The sequence below is a fragment of the Meriones unguiculatus genome, chromosome 7 (genome assembly GCF_030254825.1).
Source record: "Meriones unguiculatus strain TT.TT164.6M chromosome 7, Bangor_MerUng_6.1, whole genome shotgun sequence".
Classification (NCBI taxonomy): domain Eukaryota; kingdom Metazoa; phylum Chordata; class Mammalia; order Rodentia; family Muridae; genus Meriones; species Meriones unguiculatus.
The window spans coordinates 106,591,939-106,612,436 of record NC_083355.1 but is presented as its reverse complement, the minus strand read 5'-3'; the positions used below and the strand labels follow the sequence as shown (position 1 = coordinate 106,612,436).

Genomic DNA, 20,498 nt, shown 5'->3' with positions numbered 1-20,498 from the left:
CTGAGAATAAATGTGATTTTTTTTTTTATGAGTTTTGTATCCCAGGCTGGTTTTCAGCTCACTTTATAGTGGAAACCACAGCATGACTGGATGTGGTGCTGGGGCTCTAACCCAGACTCCAGGCACATTAGCCAAGCACTCTGACAAATGAGGGGCATCCTGGGCCAAATCTGATTTTTTTTTTTTTAAACAGAAAATTAAAATTTTAAGGGTTTTATTTCAGGTCTGCTTTCATGTTAGACTCCCTCACCAGTTCCCATTTGAAGAGGACATAGGCTGTCACGTGACCTTATTGCTTGAGACTAGACTTAACTGAGATTTTCTTCTGCCCGTCTACATGACTGACTGCAGGAGCATGTCAGGGTTAGTAACTTAAACTTCACTGATCGCTTCAGCAGCACTCGTGCTGGCATTGGAACAATGCCAAAGAGATGGCCGTGATTTCTGAGCAAGGATGATATGCACGAGGCATCCCCTATTTCTGCACCGGGCTTATTGCTCAGGGTGAACCTTATACCTCAACACACACACACTTTCCACCAGGGTTTCTATATTTTGTGACACAAAGAAAATTGTTAGTCCCAGCAGGATGGATGGATATATGTATACACACACACATAATGTCTTAAGATTAGAAAAATAAGGCTGGGGATGTAGCTCAGTTGATGGAGTGTTGGCTTAACATGCTTGAAGCCCGGAATTCAGCCCCCGGTGCTGTGTAAACTGGGTGCAGGCCTGTAATCCCAGCACCTGAGAGGTAATGGTTGGAGGATTGTAAATTCAAGGTCTCCAGCAAGTTTTAAGCCATCCTGGGCACTTGAGGTATAGAGTTTGGTTTGTTTGTTTGTTTGTTTGTTGTTTTTTTAATACATACATACATCATGCCTGCTGCCTAGGAGCTGCCTAGGAGATGGGAAACATTTTTTAAAATGTATTCTTAAATCTTAGTAAACGTTTTCTACGTTTACTTTTCATCACTTTAAGAGGAAAGTGTTAATGGCTGCAGAAGGAGTCACAGCTGAACAGGAGTGGTGCCCACAGCTTGGGGCAGTTTTTCTCAGTTGGGATGGTTTTAGGTGAGCTGCAGGGGGCAGGCGAGGGCCGAGACTGATCTGTGCCGCCGTGTTGCCCTCCAGGTTCCTCTGACCATCTGCACAGCCGCTGTGAGAGCTTCAGCAGCACAGACCTGATCCCCAGCAGGGACCCCGCCACACTGTCTCGGGATGCCAGCACCCCAGGGCGTGGCGTTCTCGGCCGCCATGAATACCCTCCACCCCGGAATGGGCCTGTCCCCCAGGAGAGTATGCAGAAGAGGGGTGTGGCTCCAGCCCACACTGGGGTGCGGCCCCGCTCAGCCTCTCCCAGCAGTGAGATGGTCACTTTGGAGGAATTTCTAGAGGAGAGTAACCGCAGCTCTCCCACCCACGTGAGTGCTTGACCCAGCAGGAGCCAGTGGTGCAGGGAGGCGCGGTGGGGCTGGCCTGCCTGTGGCAGGGTATTGAGTGTCGCTAGCCAGAGGGTTGCTGTGAGATGGCCCTCAGGCCCCAGGCAGCAGGTGCTGCTTTACTCTCAGAAGCTGAGCTAGTATAGCCTGTGGCCAGCACCCGTGGGCAGGGTTGGGTCTCACGCTGACTCACAGTTCTCTGATGCTGCCCATCTCCAGCAGCCACTGGAAATGTGCAAGATTCTTCTAAGTGCCACAGGGTAACATTTTAGATCCCTGGACCTGTGGCCGTTTTGTAACAACTCTCTCTCTGCTATAGAGAATTCAAGCTTCAGCCATGTCGGGCACAGCTGTGCTTGCATGCAGAGATGCTTTAATTCTATGTGACTTTCACATGCCATGATGTAGCTGAGAAGGGTGTGTGTGTGTATGTGTTACTGGGGATTGAATCCAGGGCTTTGTACCATTCCTAGTCCTGCTTGTTTAGAAACATAAAAATTTCCTTAGAACTGGACATGGTAGTGGTCCCCTTATAGTCCAGCACTGGGAAGGCAGAGGTGTTCAGATCCCTGAGGCTCACTGACCGGCCTGCCTGTGCTAATTGGTAAGCTCCAGATCAGAAAAAGACCCTGTCACAAAAACAAAACACACCAATAAAACTCAAGATGGCCAGCACTGGAGGACATTTTCTATTGGACTCCACACGTGTCTATACATTGCAACGCTACATGCCAACAGACGCACACACATGCATGCATTAGCCATCACCCACCAAAGACTTCATTGCTCACACGCTGTGAGAAGAGATTGCAAGGACCTGGGGACATAGTTCTATAGTTGAGTGCTTGCCTGGCCTGAGCAAAGCAAGGCCTGGGTTCACTCTCCGGCACAGCACACGTGTGCTCCTGCTCTATACTGCAGAGGAGGGAAACGGACTAAGCTGTCAGCTGTGGTCTGGGTCTCACTACAGCCGTAAAGTTGCTGCTCTGTAGGAAATCACTTCCATCTCTACCTGTCTGCTTCAGCAGCTGGGAGCTGCCTGGGTGGTATCCGGGGTTCTTTACCAAACAACCCCTGTCCTCCTGGCTCCTCATCACCCCAACTGTTTCTGAGGCGTGCCTAAAAGAAACCCACCAGGGACAGAAATGTCAGTGCAGAATCCAGAGGACCCTCGGGCCCAATTTTCCACCTCTGCTCTCTCCTCTCTCCAGGACACTTCCAGCTGCCGGGATGACCTGCTCAGTGACTACTTTCGAAAGGCTCATGATCCCCCAGCCGTGGGAGGCCAGCCGGGACCACCAGCTAGGAAAGATGGAGCAAAGATGCCCACCAGCTTTGTGACTCCCACCATCAAGATTCCAGTCACCACCTCCGAGGGGCAGCAGCTGAAGCCAGGGCATTTTGTGAAGCCCAGCTTGAGAGTATCTGAGGCTGAGGCCCTGGCTGGGATCCCTTCGAGACAGGTCCAGCCTCCCCAGAGCCTGTCTCTGGGTAGACCCAGGCAAGCCACAATGCCCCCGACTTGTCACGTGCCTGTCAGCAGAAGTGCATCTCTGAGCAGAACTTTCAGCCTGGCTTCAGCTGACCTCCTCCGGGCCAGTGGGCCGGAAGCCTGCAGGCCAGGCTCGCCCCAGAAGCCTCGATGTCCTGAGGCTGCAGGAGCCAGAGAGACAGGCAGCCACAGCCTGAAAGGCTCCCACAGCCTAGCCCGGGAGCGGACTCCACTGGTGGGAAAAGCTGACAGCTCCTCTCCAGGCCCGGGCCCCCGAGGCCGGCCACTGGACACAAGGCGCTTCTCTCTGGCCCCACCAAAGGAAGAGAGGTTGGCGCCCCTGCAGCAGTCTGCCACAGCGCCAGCTCTTGCCGCTGGATGCGGCAGTGACAGCCATGCCCAGATCCAGCACTGTTCTCCCGCTGTGGCTCCTGCAGTCAGGACGAAACCCAAAGTGCCACCACACTCAGGGGAGGTAGCGACTGTCGCTCCTGTGCGACCAGGGCTTGGCACCTCAGAGGGAGGTGGGACTCCAGGGCACGGCCACAGTGAGGGGCGTCTGACCAAAAGCCCTGGCAAGTCTCCTGACGTGGCTCCCCATAGGAGCAGGGGCCCTGAGGACCTCACTCGAGGGAGCAGCTCGGAGAGCACGCCAGCGTCCCCAGAGCCAGGCGGGGACCCACAGACAGTGTGGTATGAGTACGGCTGCGTGTGACTTGGGCCGAGGATCTGCAGTGTGCAAGCTAGACTGCTGGTGCGCCTTCTGATTACGACAGCCTTTCCTCCCGTTTGCCCGTGGTGCCGGGAAAGGGTGTAGAATGAGGAGTGGGGTTCCTACGCAGTCATCCCGTTGGCTGATGGAAACACTGTGCCAAGCCTGGGTTACTCTCCGGGGTCTGTAACTTATCTTCTGTAGCTACAGCTTCCAGCAGCTGGTGTCTTATGCACAAATCTGTTTCTCACAGGGGCTGCTTAGGATTCAGTGGCAAAACTGATTTATCCAGAAACAGACACTACTTGAGTAGGAATACTCATCTGCAACCTGTTGACCTCCTTTGAAGAGCTCGTGCACATGCGCCAGCCTCATAAACCTAAGCCCTGATGGGTCTGCTACTCCTGCCTAAAAGCCATTGGTCATAGGAAAAGCTTAGCCTAGAGCAGGGCTGGCCGTTAAACCCAGGACGGTTGCCATCCGGTTCCTGGGGTCCCAGCGCTTCCCTTTCCAACAGGACCAAGCTCCAGGGTTAGCCACGGGGTCTGGGCCATTTGTAGCTAGCTCCTGGGCTCTGCTTAGGGGGGGCTTTGAGGCTTCCCAGGCTCACTTTAATAGAAACACTGGATCTGCCAGGCCTAGGGTGCAGCAAAGAGCTGCCCTCCCGGCGAGGCGGGGTTAGCACACAGGAGGAAGGCCCAGGCAGCGCTTGCTCTGTAGTGTGGCTGGTGCCCCCCGCCTTCCGAGGCGCAGAGGGAATGTTACTATTTCTGAATATCTTTTTGGGGGTAGAAACCAAATTCCTTTAATATATATGTACACACTTGAAGATCTATATTCTATACTTTCGGGACCTATTTATGCTCCGCTGGAAGGTATTCTTCAGGGGTCTGGCCTGCTGTTTGCGTATTTGGTCCAATGCCTGACACGTTTCCTTTCCTATTGTAATGGTGCTTTTCCTGGGATGGACTCAACGATTTTTTTTTTTTTCTGTTTTGATGTAATGTGCTGAAAAAGAAACAGGGGAGACCTCAGAATGTTAACAAGATCCACGGTAAGGGTGTTTGGGTTGTGTGTTAATAGCCATTCGTTCTAGAAGACGGGGATAATAAAATGGAAAGGAACCTGAGTGAGTTCTGGTTTTCTTCAGTGAACACCATGGCTGCATGCAGTGAGCTACCACAGGCGAGGGCTTCCGCTCCCACAGCCCAGGCAACCCCCAGCTGTGGGAAGCTGTAGCTGTCTGAGTCGTTAGGTATATGGAGCTGCACAGTCAGCAAGACAAATGTAAAGAACAGAACTGTCCTGTAAGTGACATCAGCCCTGTGGTTCACGGCACATTAAGTCAGTGTCAGCGGAGTCCCAGTTGGGCATGGGACCTTGCTCCTGTCCAGACAGGATCCCCCTTTGATTTTCCCAAAGTTACACAATCCCAAGTACTAGATTTAAATGCCTTCTGTTTAAATCAGTGAGGTAGATGGATGGGACCAGAAAAGCTACGTAATCTGTTAATCTCCCCGGGCGATCAAACCTTGTCCTGTTTTCTACCTGGTGTCTTGAGTGTCTTTCCTCCCTCACCGGACTTCCGGTGTGAGCCACTCTGCCTCCTGGCCCTGCCCGTCCCTTCCCGAGGCTCTGCAATCTGTTGGATCTGGCTGCTTGGTGAGAACTGCTATCCGTGGAGCAGTCGCTTGGCAGGCTCCACTCTGTGTGGCCTTTGTAGGATTTGACACCTGGCCAGTCATGCCTTGCTGTTGGCAGCCTCCATCTCACGACTCCATCCGTTCTGGGACAGCCCTCCCACACTCACACCATCCACAGGGAGCCTGTGGGCTGCCCCGAGTTACCTCAACCGAGTCTCTTCCCTCCACACACCTCCCCTGCACTCACAGGCCTGAAGCCCACCCTTCTGTGCTTCTCAGCTTGTCTCCCCAAACTCCTCATCGACTTGACAGCCCTCTGTAACATCACAGATGCCTCAGTTTGGTCTCGACCCTCCTCAGCTGTGTTTAGGGATCATTCTAGATCCTTGTGCTTGGCTAGCTCTTTCATCCCATCCCCATCCTCCAGCCCTAGGGCTCTATCCTGGCCCGTCTCTGCCTCACTGTCTCTTCCACCTGCTCTAAGTGTGTGATGTAAAGGCTGCTGTTAGGTCACCAATGCCATGAAATGTGAAGGCAGTCCGGTCACTCTGGTACATTCACCCCGGGTGACCTCTCCTTTGCTACACTCCCCTCTGGGTATCTGCAGTAGCCACACCCTGCACTCTGTAGACTGTGTCCTGCACACCCAAGGCACACCTAGGCTTCTCATCACCCCTCATGCCCTGACAAGCTCCTACACATCCACAATTCTAATTACAGGCCATTCCCAGGAGGCCCAGAGCTGACATCCTCAGCCCCCACCTCCTTTGCAATTCTAGATCTGCACACGGCTGAGTGAGCTGTCCCTAAGGTGTCTGGAACCTAGCACACCTGCCCAAAAGCTTGGCTTCCTTCTCCTCTTTTCACTAAGCCCAGGTGTTTGAGCTCCCTTTGCCCTCCCCCAAGACCCTTCCCTCCGATGGTTTCAACTCTGAGACCTCAGAATGAATCCACAGCCGGCCCCAAGTGATGATGGTCCTATAGCAACACTGTGGGTTGGGTGGGTAAGGAGTAGCTCCTGGGTCTCAGGCCCTACCCTCTACCCTGGTAGTCTCTTGGTGTCTGGAGATGGATCTCCACGTTCATAGCACAAGGTGAGGTCTACAGAGAGATTTGGGGCAAGGGACTCTAGAGAGAGCATGAGGGACCTGAGCGTAAGAGAGATGAAAGTACATACCTAGATCTTACCACTGTGAAGGATGTGTAATATTTACAGATAATAAAGTTTTATTGACATCCACACAGCCAACCGATTGTCATAGAATGCTCTCGTTCATTTTGGCCATGCTTACCGCATTGGTGCCAATCTGTGCATGGCTGGCAGGTGATTGCCGTTCCAAAGTGAATGTGGATTGACACTGTCAGCAAGTCAAGACATGTCAGGTTTCACTGATGGTGTGAGTGCTAAGCTGGGTCACTTTCTGGAAGCTCCGTGGAGATTTCCTCCGTATTTGGGCTGTTCACATGGCAATGGTCCAGTATGGCTAACCTTACTGAAAATGAGGGCAGGACCACAGCCTTCACCCAAGACATGATCTTACAATACTAACATTGTCTCCATCATTCTCCTAAGTCAGAACAAATGTTGAACTGGCATCGTGGGGCACAGACCTTTAATTCAGGAGGCTGAGATAAGAGACTGTTGAGTTCCAAGTGAAACCTTGTCTGAAAAAGCAAACAATCAAAACCCCAAACAAATCCAGCCATGAATGCAGCATGCCCATTTCTGTGGTGTAAACACTTGGCTTGGCTGATGTCCAGCTGCCTGCATGGTGTAATAGAACATGGGTCAGGAAGGAAGGTAGGCAGGAGGTCCACACACACCGTAAAACCCACCCACTATACACATAAGGCATAGGGAGTGGATGAATTTTGACTTTTCGTGATCTTTTGTCTTTATTACACTGTTTAATTGTAGCTTGGCACAAGTTCATGTTCTGTACTGGCCACCTTTAACAGCTGGTTTGCACAATTCACCCTTCTCTGCTCTCAGGAGCCAAAATGGGCTCCCTTTGGCCTCATGGTAATCACCACCTCTTAGGGGTGGGCTAGGGAGGAGAGGGACCGAAGATCAAGAAGAAATGGCAAAACCAAACAGAGCACCCCAAACAACAACAACAGCAAACAAAGCAGAGGACGGGGAAGGGAAGTGTGGCTGGCAGACCTGGCCTAAAACGGAAGCAGCTCTTCTTGAGCGGCTTCCTGCTCTCTCCAGCCTGAGACTGGTCTGGAAGCAGGGGTCCACAGAGGAGGAAATGACCCTTTATCTTGTGATACCGGGGACACAGTGGACCTGGCAGGTCATTCCAATCTCAGCTGCCCTGAGACTCAGCCCTGGGGAGCCCGGTGTCCCGCTGACCCAGGGCGCATCCCACCTTTCCCTTCTCCAGGGAGCACAGCGGAACACCAGCTTGGCGCTGGGCCGCTGCCTGACGCAGACAGCCCGAAGTCAGCCAGAGCTGGGGGACAAGGATCTCCACTGTAGTCACCTAGTGTCTGGGGAGGGAGGGAAGATGGCTGGCCTCTGCCTGGTGACCCATCCCACCCACCCGCTAAGTCCTCCTCATCCTGTCTGTCTAGCTAGAAGAAATAAGACACCTGTTCTTCGTCTCCCCGCCCCCCAAGTACCTCAAAAGGACCGGGGAAGGGATTTGGGGCTCTGTGAAGACTGCGCTCTCCCCAGGCCATTGCTCGGGCGGGGGAACGGAGGAGGGAGAGCTGGCCAGCGCCGCATGTGTCCTCCGCCTGGGGTCCGGTAGGTAGGTGCGTGTGGATGCCAAGCCTCCAGCGGACCGCGCCACGCCCCCGCTCTGCAAGCTGGGTGCAGTCCGCGCCCACCGGAGAGAGGTGAGTGGCACCACAGCTCAAGCATGGGTACAGCAGGGCGGTAAGGCCCGCGGGGGGCGAACAGCACGGCTGGGCTGCGGGCATGAGGGAGGACAGTTGACCTTCAGCCGTGCTGATCCGTGACCCCTCCAGCAGCAGTGGAAAATTCAAACTCCAGGCTCGGGAATAAAGGCCCTGGGGCGGGGATAGGGTGGAGAAGGGCCGGGAACCAGCAGTCATTCTAAGATCCGCTTTGATGAGACCTGCCTGCCGGGCAATATGAGACTCAGCAGATCAAAGAGGTCCCCTGGCCTCGGTTTCCTGAGGGAACCGTCTCAGAAGTCCAAGCCTGCCGAGGCCAGCTGGATCGTGTCCTGACCCTCCTAGTTGCAATGTGGAAGGCAGGAGAGCAGGGATCACCAGTGGCATGGCAGATGGCAGGGAATGCCACCTGGCCCAGGGAGAAGAAGGGGAGGGAGGGGCACAGTTTTATTTGTTAAGTCTCAGTTTACCCTTTCATTCATTCATTCGTTCGTTCATTTATTCATAATTGATTCTCATGAACCGACCCACTGCTGAGCTGAGCTTTGGCCCGAGATGAGGTGAAGGGAGTTCATTTCTACTAACTAATACCACAGGGAAACACAATTCAGAGGAGTCAAGGGAGATCCATGGGGCTCTTCCTTGCTCTAAGAAGTTGTATTCCATACCCAGAAAAGGAAATTCAACACTCTAATACAAAAGAAAGGTAGTTAGACAAATTAAAAAAAATTTTTTCACGTATACAAACTCCCCCTTCTTTCATATGATTCCCCGCACTCTGCTGAAGGATCTGCTTTGATAACTGCTAGGTAGAGTCTTTCAGAGGCCCTCTGTGGTAGGCTCCTGTCCTGTTACTTGTTTTCTCCTATGTCCAATGCACATCCCATTTATCTTTCTAAATGAAGATTGATAGGAGCTCCACAGGACCAAATGTATCTGGGCACAGGGGTCTTTTCTGAGACTGACACTCCACCAAGGACCATGTATGGATATAACCTAGAACCTCTGCTCGGATGTAGCCCATGGTAGCTCAGTAACCAATTGGTTTCCCATAGTAAGGAAGACAGGGACTATTTCTGACAGGAACTCAATGGCAGGCTCTTTGACCTCCCCACTCCCCAAGGAAGGAGCAGTCCTGCTAGGCCACAGAGGAGGACTTTGCAGCCAGTCCTGAAAATACCTGATAAAACAGGATCAGATGGAAGGGGAGGAGGTCCTCCCCAATCAGTGGACTTGGAAAGGGGCAAGGAGAAGATGGGGGAGGGAGGGAGGGTGAGATTGGGAGGGAATGAGGGAGCGGGATACAGAGTTAATAAAATATAACTAATAAAAAAAAAAGAAAAAAATTTAAATGAAAATAAGGGAAATCTGAGCAGCGCTCTAAGCCTCAGCACCCTGCTGCCTGCAGAACAGGCTTGGGGCTGGCTCCTGTTGCAGAAGAACCGCAGCAGCAGGCAAGGTGCTCTTGGACAGAGCAGAGCACTCCTCCTCAGTATGACTGGACAGATTAAAAGAGAACCAGATAAAGAATAACAATGAAAATCACTGAATGCTTCCAGTCGGACCTGCACCGACAGAAGAACTTCTGTTCTGTAGCCTGGTAGTAGCTTCTACTAGCTGCCGGCTTTTTTTTTTTTTTTTTTTTTTTTTTTGCCTCATTCCCCCTCCCTCCTTCAAAATAGACAGTGGCTGGCAGGTCTTCTGTGTCCCTGTTTCTCTCTTGCTATTACATGAGACCCACTAAGATAAGTCATAACCTCTCTATCTCAAGATCTCAAGTTTCATCACACCCTGTCCCTTCTGCCACGAAAGAAGGCATATCCAGAGGCTGTAGGGACTGGGACCTGGACACGTTTGGGGGCTGGCCCTGGAATCTCTGTGCTAGGGCTGTGTTAAATGTACCTGACACTCGAGCAACCTGGGAAGATGGTGCCATCATACATCTTCATTGTATGGTCAATGCACTTAGGACTTTCCTTTAGAACTCTGCAGGTAGCAGAGTCGGGCTCTAGGATACCCCTTTCTGACTCTGAGGTGATCCCACCTCTCTGGCACCATTGTTGCTCCCAAGATACCACCCTGGGCACAGACCAAATGTGGACTAAAGCTGACTGAATTCAGGGAGAGCATTCTCACTGGGATTTCTCTGATCAGGCTCTGGTCTTCATTTCAAGTTTGTTGTTAGTCGTCCTCCTGTCCTGTCTTTCCCATAATATCCACGCCTCATAATAGATCCTAAACTATGGTCCCAGAAGACTTGAAGAGGAGGTTCCAGTAGAAGCTTTTCTTGTTTGATTTATGGTTGTTTGGTTTTCTTGTGGTGCTTTGGTTTGAACCCAGAACCTTATGCAAACTTGGCCAGTACTCACTCAGTTGTAGCCCTAACCCATCCATCCACCCATCCATCCACCCACCCATCCATCCATATACCTATCCATCCATCCACCCATCCATCCACCCACCCATCCATCCATATACCTATCCATCCATCCACCCATCATCCATCCATCCATCCATATACCTATCCATCCATCCACCCATCCATACACCCACCATCCATCCATATACCTATCCATCCATCCACCCATCCATACACCCACCCATCCATCCATATACCTATCCATCCATCCACCCATCCATACACCCACCCATCCATCCATATACCTATCCATCCATCCACCCATCCATACACCCACCCATCCATCCATATACCTATCCATCCATCCACCCATCATCCATCCATTCTACTATCTATCTATCTATCTATCTATCTATCCACTTATTGAGACAGGGCCTCACTATGCAACCGGACCTTCAACTCTTGATTCTCTTGCCTCAAGCTTTGAGTGTTGAGATTACATGTATGCACGACCATGCCAAGTCCCTGCCAAGGCTCTCTCTAATGGCTTTTTGTCACCCTCCTTCCTCCACATACTCCAAAGTGATCAGACCCCAGAGGAGGCAACTCTTCTGGAAAGAAAACAAAATCAGTCTCCAGCTACCCAGTGCCTTGCCACAAAGAAGCTTTGCACACTCTAGCCAGAGAAGAACATAGCATGCTTCCATAGGTACTGAGCTAAGGGGGGTGTGGCTTAACACTCTTGGAGCACTTACTAGAGCCAAGCACAGCTCTAAGAGTTTTAGACTTATTAACTCCTTTGCTGCAACTATGTGAAGTAAAGTTAGTAGTGCTCTTTTACAAACAAGAAAAGAAAAAATAAGAAAATGGAGGGGCTGGAGAGATGGCTCAGTGGTTAAGAGCACTGTCTGCTCTTCCAAAGGTCATGAGTTCAAGTCCCAGCAACCACATGGTGGCTCACAACCATCTATAATGTGAACTGATTCCCTCTTCTGGCAGGTGTAAATGTAGATAGAACACTCATATACATAAAATAAATAAATCTTAAAAAAAAAAAAGAAAGAAAGAAAATGGAGATTGAGGGACGCTGAAGGTCACAGAGCATCAGTGAAGAAGTCAGGGTTTGGTGCCTGGTCCAGAAGCACGGTGAAGGCTGCTAAGGCTGGCTGAGCAGCCCCGTCCTGGCTCACCAAACTGCAGCCGGCAAGGCCCTTTCCTGTGCCTTCTCTGCCTCACCCACTCTCTTCACACCTCTAGTAAACTCCGCTCCTTCCCTCTTCTTCCCTTCTTTCCATCCTCCTTCCTTCTTCCTTCCTTTATTCATTTCTTCCTGGGCTGGGACTAGAACCCAGGACTTCATGCATACTAGTCAAGTACTCTATCACTCAGCTACACCATCCCCAGCTCTTATTTTGTTAGGTGATACAGTGTCACTAAGTTACTCAGGCTGGCTTTGAAATTGCTAGAAGGGGCCTCAGACAGGTGGCCCATCCCACCTCGCCCTGTAGACCAGCTGGGACCACAGCCTGCACCAGCACACTCAGCTGCTCTCCTGGTTTTTATGTCAATCAGAAGCGAAGGGCCCCTTTATTTGATTCATAGCCTGATCATTGTATTAAGCCCACCTTAAAAAATAAACTGACCCTGGAAAGCCGCCGAATTTTCACAGCAACAGCCCAGAAAAAATCCCCTGCACTTTCCCCTTCCCAAAGAACTTAGCCTGAGCAAACCCGGCCTGACCGCTTCTCCTCAGAATCCCGAGGCCAGCCCTCCAGATCAGCGGTTCTCAACCTTCCTAGTGCTGTGGCCCTTTCCTGCAGTTCCACACGTTGTGGTGACCCCAACCATAAAATTATCTTCATTGCTACTTCATGACTGTAATTTTGCTGCTGTTATGAATCATAACATAAACAAATGATGTGCAGGATATGCAGCCACTGAAGGGGTCGAGACCCACAGGTTGAGAACCACTGTTCTAGATGCTTGGTCTCACACTGCCTGGACTTGAGCTGACCATCCCCCCAACACACACGCACATACATGAACACACACACATGCACACACGTGCACACATGCACACACACACACATACACACACATATGCTTCAGCATCTCCTGTCTGTAGATGTCCCCATTAGTCACAGTCTTCTGGGGGCCTTCAGATTACCTGGGGAGGAGCAGACTCAGCCGTGTGGTGCTCTGCTTGTCCAGGTCATCTGATGAGTCAGCTCGGGCCCCGGCCTACTGGTGTGTGGGTGATGCCAGAAATGATCATTCGCAGGGCGGCCAGCCTCCTGCCGCCCAGACTGTTCTAGAAGGCGCTTGACTCAGCAAGGGTGGGTATTTCAGAGGAGGGAAGCTGTCTACCTTTGTCCACTTGCATGAGCAGCTCCAGGACATGTTCCAAGGTGACAGGAAGCACAGGGCAGTGCAGGCAGGGATGGGAGGCGTGGGGCTGAGGAGGAACAGAAATGAGCTGGCGCTGGAGGCTGGGAAGGGAGTAACTGCCTGTTCTTCCCTCTGGAGAATGAAGACAGATCTGCTCTGAGGCTGGCCAGCTGTAGGCAAGGGAAGAGCAAGCTAGGGAAATGGTAATTTTTAAAAGAGCTGATCTTTGCTCATTTGTAGCTCCCAATTCTGTCCTCCCCATGAATCTGCTGCTTCACAGTCCCGACGGGAAGCAGGGACCTGAGGGACAGAATTCAGAAGACAGCCCCAAGGGGTCTGATCACATTGGAACTAACATACATGGGGACCTGGGGCTTCCCCAAGGCCTACGGGAGGAAAGAGAGGCTAATAAGAGCTGACAGCTTCGGTAAGATGAGGCAGAGCATCTTCCCAAGTCTGATATAGGAAAATGCAATGAACCCATTGTCACTGAGCTCAGCATAAAGTCTGCCTTTAGGCAAAACGCCAAAACAAACAAACAAACAAACAAACAAGAAAATCCAAAACCACAGGAGACTGGAAATGAAGAGAAAGAGCAAACAGAGCCTGTTGAGGACACAGAACTTCTGGCCTTGTCTCTGAAACCCGCCCATGTGGGAAGGGATTTCTGTGGGCATGAAAGATGGTCATTAGCAGAATACTCCAAATCAGCATTCCAGGAGCATTTACCACACCAGTCCCAGGAAGCTTCTGGAAGATGATATGTGTGTCATTTGTAAGGTTGTTGCCAGGTTTCGTGTGCAGCACAGCAAATGCCTCTGCCCCTGCCAAAGCCAGGTCAAAGGAGGCACAGAGCAGCCAGGGGATGAGTTTCTTTGCCTTTTCTTTCTTTCTTTCTTTCTTTCTTTCTTTCTTTCTTTCTTTCTTTCTTTCTTTCTTTCTTCTTTTTCTTTTTTTTTTTTAGGAGTGAGGTAAGGGGTGATTCAAGACAGGGTTTCTTTGTGTAACAGCCCTAGTCATTCTGGAACTCACTTTGTAAACCAGGCTGGCCGCAAACTCACAAAAGATTCTCCTGCCTCTCTCTCTAAAGCTCTAAGATCAAAGGCATGCGCCACCATGCCCAGCTTGCCTTTCAAATCTAGAATTTTCTTATGAAAGGCAAGGCCGGAAGAGACTCACCTGTTCCTCTACCATCCGTTCTGCTGCTCTGAGAAGCTGGGAGTAAGAGCCAGGCTCCTTCCTCTCTCCACGAGGTGAGGCACAAGTCAATGGGAGCATAATCCAAAGTCACTCAGGAGCTAGGGAGCCACTGAGGGACAGAATGCTTGCTTAGCATGTGTGAGGCTCTGGGTTCAGGTCTTAGCATTACAGAATATTGAGGCAGCAAGAGGCACAAGATATTGCTTGGGCATCTGCAGACAGGGATTGTGGGATAGAAACAGGGAGACAGGACCGCTGAGTAGGGTTACCCAGAGCCAGAGGCCTCCAGCTAGAGATTATAACACAGGTAATTCATAGCGCCGCAGGAGGTGTGGGGCACGAGAGCAATTTGGGATTCACTTTGTAGTAAACTGTCACCACAGCCTGGCTGGCCTCCAGAGAGTCAGAGGCACCGATGGCCAGCTGACAGCGGCTTTAGAGGCAGCCCTCTTCTTCCCTGGAGGGAGTGGCAAGAGGTTTGAGTGAACCGGTTTAAGGATCTGAACTCCCAGAGAGTCCTGGCTGGGCCACTTGGAAATGGAATGAACGTAATCAGTTTGCAGCACCTGAGCTCTCTGGTGTGTGAGATGGGACAGACAAAACTAATCACGATGAAGACTCCGGCATAAGCTCTAAGCACACAGTAAACACCAAAAACGTAGCAGGAAGCTGTGCAGGTGGTGGCGCAGGCCTTTGATCCCAGCCCTCTGGAGGCAGAGGCAGGCGGATCGTGAATCCCTGCCTAGCTTGGACTCCTTAGGGGGCCCTGTCTCAGAAACCAAGTGAAAGGGTATCTGGAATATTGAAAAGTAACAGCCACTGGCATCTGTTTGGCGTTCATTACTGAGTGCTGAGCCTTGAGCTATGAAGGCCTCCCTCGGTTTAACTCATGTAACATGACTGTCCCACTCTTGGGTCATGTCCCCATTTTCAGTGGTCACAAGGTGGCTAAAAGACTGATGGAAGGTCACCCCGACAGGCAGCAGAAAGGCTGGAGTTTACACCCAGCTCTTAACTACAGTCAGTGTGGCAATTTAAAACAAAACGAACAGAAAGTGAAGCAGAGGCTGGGGAGGTGGCTTAGTCGGTAAGGTCCCTGGTAAGGTCCCTGCTGAGTGAAGCAAGCGTGAGGACCTGGGTCTGGATGCCTAGCACTCATGAAAAAAATGCTGGGCATGCATCTGTGACCTAGCGCTGAAGAGGGCAGGTAATCCTCTGGCCAGCTGGTCTAGACGTTGGTGGGCTTTGAACTCTGGGAAAGACCTTCTCTCAAAAAAATAAAAACCAAAGATAGAGGAAGACACTGACATCGGCCTCTGACCTCCACACAGAAGCACACGCAAGCGTGCACGCCACACACAGAGGCTTACCGTTCGCTATCCTCCCACACATAAATAAAAATTAAGAAAAAAATCAGATGAGTATTTTTTGGGCACAAATTCTATTTGTGAAGATTCTGCGAAAAGGAGGGATTTCACAATGGGGACCAGAGAGCAGGCGGATCCAACCTCTAACAACACCGGAAGGGAGACAAAACTCCATCCTTCCCTGCTGTCCTGGCTGCTCTTGGACCTTCTGCCTTCTTCCAGGAGATCCACGCTAATCTCCACTTAGAGCAATGGTTCTCAGCCTGCAGGTCGAGCCCTCTTTAGGGTCAAACGACCCTTTCACAGGGGTCACCTAAGACCACCCGAAAACACAGATTCATTACCATTCATAACAGTAGCAGAATTACAGCTATGAAGCAGCAATGAAAACAATTTTATGGCTGGGGGCCACAACAGGAGAGATTCTACTAAAGGGCCACAGCGTTAGGAAGGTTGAGAGCTACTGACGTAGAGACAACACCCTAGCATCCGGGCTACCCAGAGGGCGTGGCAGCCGCTGGGGCCCGCTCTGCTCTGTTCCTCCCTCGGTTCGCACTCCCTCTCTACCTCAATTGTCTGTCTCACACAAAAACCTTGTAGAGTCCCCACCAGCCGGTTCCAGACAGTGATTTAATAGACCGGACTGTGAGTGGGGACGCCAGCCAAACTCGGCAAGTTCAGAAAATGAGAAGCAGAGGGTCACGGGAGCCCAGGTAGGCAGCTGTGAGAGAGCCAGTACGCAGGTGTGGGATGCAGATTTGAATCTCAAAGACTTCGTTAATTAGGTGGGTGGCCTAGGGTGTGCTATTTGACCTCTCAGCGCGTCAATTTCTCCTCGTACAATTGGGAAAAAACACTAGCATATGTCTCATAGAGTTGATAAAATCAACACATTTAGGTGCAAGCTGTGACGTGGGGAGCAGGTAGGACAGAGGACATTAAATTTTCCTTGATGTCTCCATAAAACCAGAGGAGGTCATTCATGAAGCCTCTAGACATCCCTGCTGGCTCGGAGAGTACCGGGTCTGGGATCCAGGAGGCTTCGGGCAGGTAGAGAGAGGCCCAGCACTGTGACACCCACCACCGTTACTGAGCGGCCACTGAAGCTGGAGACCGGAGGTGAATGCAGAGAGGCTTCCCTGGCCACCTTTCCCTAGCTTCCTGCGTCCCCAGGGAGTGCCTGTGGCTGAAGAAGTCCCCTAGAGCTTCAGCAGCCGGGCTTCTTCCGCAGAGCCCGTCTCTAGGTCAGGATGCTGGGGGGGAGGGGGAACGCTGCACCTCCGGACCGGCGCGCGCTCTGGCCACCTCGGTCCTTCCAGCAGGCGCCTCGCCTGTGGCCTGCGGTCAGCGTGAACTGCAGGGCGTGGGCCGGCAGGTCTGGCTGTGCCTGACGGGGGTTGGGAGCGGGAGGAATCTCGCACAGCGTGGCCCAGAGTGGCTGGGAGACAGGGACCTGCTGGGCTGCAGGAGTCCCCAGCCTCTCCTGGCGGCGCGCGCACCGCGCCGGAGGACACCAGGCCCGCGTCCCAGACTGTCGCCGCTCAGGTACGTGTTCCCGCGAGCCAAGTCCCTTCCTTTTGCCGCGGTCGTGGGTAGCTGGCTTGTCGGGGCCGGGAGAAGCGCGTGGGGGTCCCGCGGCTGGGTTTGGGGTCCTGCTCTGGAGCGCAAGGTCGGGGGTGCAACCGCTGCCTGTGCCCGCCGGGCGGGCGGGCGGCAGATGCGGGAGCGGCCGCGCGCAGACGCCTGTGCACCGCAGAGGCGGGCACACCCCCGAGTGCGCGCGGTGGACCCGCACAACTGACCGTGACCGAAGCCACCGAGATGTCTGCCCCGGGGCGCTGGCGCCTCCCGGCCTCTCTCCTGGGTCCCGTGGCTCCTTATGCGGTCGTCACCAGGTTTAGCTGCCGCCCCCGCGGCTGGCTCCATGGCCACCTAGTAATTTTTTTTTTCACCCTCAAAAAAGTATGAGACCTCTAACCCTTCATTTCCCCATCCCTGGTGATCTAAAGATTGCACTGGGGTCTTTTTCTTTTCTTTCCTAGTCTAGTCTTCATGGCACTTGCGGCAGGCTCGGGTCACACCTCGGTCGCTGAGACCCAAACAGTTCCCTTGTCCTTCCTTACCTTCCACTCCGGGAGGGGAAAGCTGGCCCGCCACCAGTCAGCAGGAGCAGTACCAGCACGTGCTGGTCTGGATCCCTAAATCCCCTCTGAGAATCAGATGGCCCAGAGAGAAAGCTGTGTCCCCAGGTCTGGGTGGACAAAAGTGCAACAAGCGCTAAGGGAAACCAGCTTTCCGGGGCTCAGACCCGGGTAAAATGGGCACTGTCTTGGTGCCAGTGTGCCAGAATGGCTTCGGGGATGTCTCGCTGCGAGAGGAGAAGGATACCTGTGGGTGGACGAATCAATTCTAGAGCTTAATGAGGTGACATGGGGCAGTCGACTGCTCTCCCATCTGACACACATCTGGGACAACAGACAAGGCTATGACTTGCTTCATCCCTCCGGCCTCTACCTCGGAGTGTCCGAGAGGGAGCGTGGGGCGATTCCCAGGCTCAGAGGGCAAGCGGAGCAGGCTATGTATGGTCTGCTTGGAGTTGCCTGCCCAGCTCCAGAACTTCACGGCTCATTCAGAGCTACTTCCGTTCGTTAGAGTTTTGGGCTCCTCCTCCTCCTCCTCTTTATTTTTCTTCTTCACCCTTTATCTCCTACCTGCTCCGCAGACGGCTACATGCATTCAACACGCTTCCCCAGTGCAAACGCCCTTGAGTGGGCCCTTCTCCGGAAGGGACCTGCCACCACGGTTCACTTCCTAGTGTAGCAATGAGACCACACCGGCAAAGCTCTCACCTCCACAGGGCGGGGGCCAGCTCTGAGAATCCCTCTTTCTGCTGAACCTTCCCATTGAGATGCACAGTGTAGGAAGAGATTTATCCAGCAGGGACTAGAGTCAGACAGACAATTAAACTGGCATCTCCAGGGCCTTAACATCCGAGTTTCTGTTTCAGCTAGCTGACCTCAATCAATGTGCTTTCCCTTTCTGAACCTAATCTTGCAGGAAAATAAAGATGATAATACCCACCTGACAGAGTCCATACAAAAATTAAAATTAAGTAAGCATGCAAATGAACCCAGTACGTGGTAGACCCTGGTGACGCTAATGCTCCTGTTAGCAGCTGCAGCAGAGCAAACCGCTTAAAACGGATGAGCTCAGCCAGGAACAGCCATGGCTTCGGAAGGTGGGAGAGTCTTCTTTAGAGGGTGTGGCCAACTGTAGGTCACCTACGCTCAGTAGGTGGCCCCACACCTCGGAGTATGTGGGCAATACAAATGAAATTCAATGGGTGATTAAAAAACAACAAGAGAACAAGAAGTTGGGGGAGAGCTAGGTAGGTGGGGTGGATTTGGGGGGAGTTGGGGAAAGAGCAGAAATGAATGTAATCAAAATACATTGTATGAAATTCTCAAAGAACTGATAAGAAGAGGCACGGGTGACCTCTGCTTGTCCATCAGCTGGCTGGCCCATCTGCAATTGGATCACAACACATTTGTATAACAAGAGTCTGGTGGCGGCTGTCAACCGGGAGTTCCCCTGGGGCCTTGTGGGGGAGGGGGGCTGCTGCACACCTTCCAGTTCAGCACTTAAACTTCAACAGCAACTATCTGCGGGGGGGGGGGGGGGGGGGGCGGTCCGTTCCTTTAGGCTGGCCTCAGAAGCTGGAACAGTATTGCTTCCGCCTGGTTCTACTGGCAGGCGACCACAGAGCCCACCAGGATCCAGGGGGGCTCCTACTCCCTGCAGGACGGGTATCAAATAGACGGCAGACATCTTAGAGTCAGCACAAGATGGGTGTGTCTCCCTTCCCTCCGTGTCTCCTCCTTCTTCCCCACCCCCGCCCCTCTGTCTTTTCACTGTCTGATGTAGCCCAGGCTGGCCTCAAACTAGCTGTGTAATTGAGGATAACTGTGGGCTTCCTGTCTTTGTCTTCCCAGCACTGCAGTGCTAAGGATCGAACCCAGGGCTTTGCACTTGCTGGACAAGAGCTGTCTGCTAACTGAGTCAGATCTCCAGCCTCTCTTCCTGACTCCCTCCCTCCCTCCCTTCCTTCTGGGTGCCATGAGTTAATTCACCTTGGGCAAAGATGAAGGGTTTCTTCCAGGTGAGGACCAGCAGTGACGCACAAGTCCATTATTAGAGACAGTGTCTCCAGTCCTGAGTCAGGGCTGAGGGCATAGGCATCCTGCTTGGTAGTTTTCCCAGCGTCAGCTTCCCAGGAAATCTCTAAGACAACAGTCCCCACCTCTGGCAACCTCATGCCTTCAAAACCAAGAGGGAAAAGCTAGAGAAAGAGTCATCTGGATTTGGGGAGAGAGAATTTAGTAGGTGGCCCTGGGTCAGGTGTCATGGGCATCTTCGAGGCTCCCATTCCCGGGAGAAGTCTGTTTGCTTTCAGGAGGCCTGCCGCCTGTGCTTGGAGGACAGTTGTACATCATTGGATCATTAATTGATGGGATGGAGGGCTCAGGGTGGGTAGGCAGGAAGTGCAGGGGGAGAGTGCAGCAGACTTGGGTTGCTATGGCAACCTAAAGGCCTGGGGTTACTCTGGCAGGAGAAGGCTGCTTCAGACAGCTTCCACCTCCTGAGTCCACAGACCCGCCTGGGTTGAGCTGCAAGCTTCTGTTGAGTTGCATATTCACCCAGAGCCGACTACCCACACCTTTAGAATAAAACTTCACTCTCTTCCTGTTCTCTCAGCCACAGACTGTCTGTCTCCCCCAGTCTGTTAGCTTCAGTTTCTGCCACACCAGACTTCAGGCAGAAGAAATGGGTGGACTCACTTATTCGCTCCAACACTGGATGCACGTTAGTGCACGTTTTTTCTTGGTAAGAGACCCAGGTCCTTTGTCACAGAGGGCACTGTCCGAAGGCTGTGGTAAGAGGCTGAAAATATACCTCAGAGGACTGAGGTCTAGCATGCAAGGGGTTGTGGTATCGGACCCCAGCAACATAAAACAGAACAAAAGG

At 52.3% G+C, this 20,498-nt stretch overlaps 2 protein-coding genes across 8 annotated transcripts in view; both read left to right on the top strand.

Moving 5' to 3' along the window:
- Ccdc88c (coiled-coil domain containing 88C) overlaps window positions 1–4,777 on the top strand; it is a 118,885-nt gene extending 114,108 nt beyond the window's left edge. For all 3 annotated transcript variants that reach the window (XM_021653219.2, XM_060388055.1, XM_021653218.2), the window contains 2 exons: window positions 1,137–1,426; window positions 2,656–4,777. In XM_021653219.2, the coding sequence (XP_021508894.1) occupies window positions 1,137–1,426; window positions 2,656–3,651 (1,286 nt within the window). In that variant the 3' untranslated portion in view covers window positions 3,652–4,777. The remainder of the gene's footprint in view (window positions 1–1,136; window positions 1,427–2,655) is intronic.
- A 3,160-nt stretch (window positions 4,778–7,937) lies between these two features.
- Window positions 7,938–20,498, top strand: part of Gpr68 (G protein-coupled receptor 68) — a 60,899-nt gene continuing 48,338 nt past the window's right edge. The window contains exon 1 of one of the 5 annotated variants that reach the window (XM_060388053.1): window positions 7,938–8,138. The gene's annotated coding sequence lies outside the window, so the exon portion shown is untranslated. Of the gene's footprint in view, window positions 8,139–16,005; window positions 16,259–16,880; window positions 17,019–20,498 lie in introns of those variants that run through there. The other 4 variants (XM_021653217.2, XM_060388054.1, XM_021653215.2 and 1 more) reach the window with 4 other exon arrangements.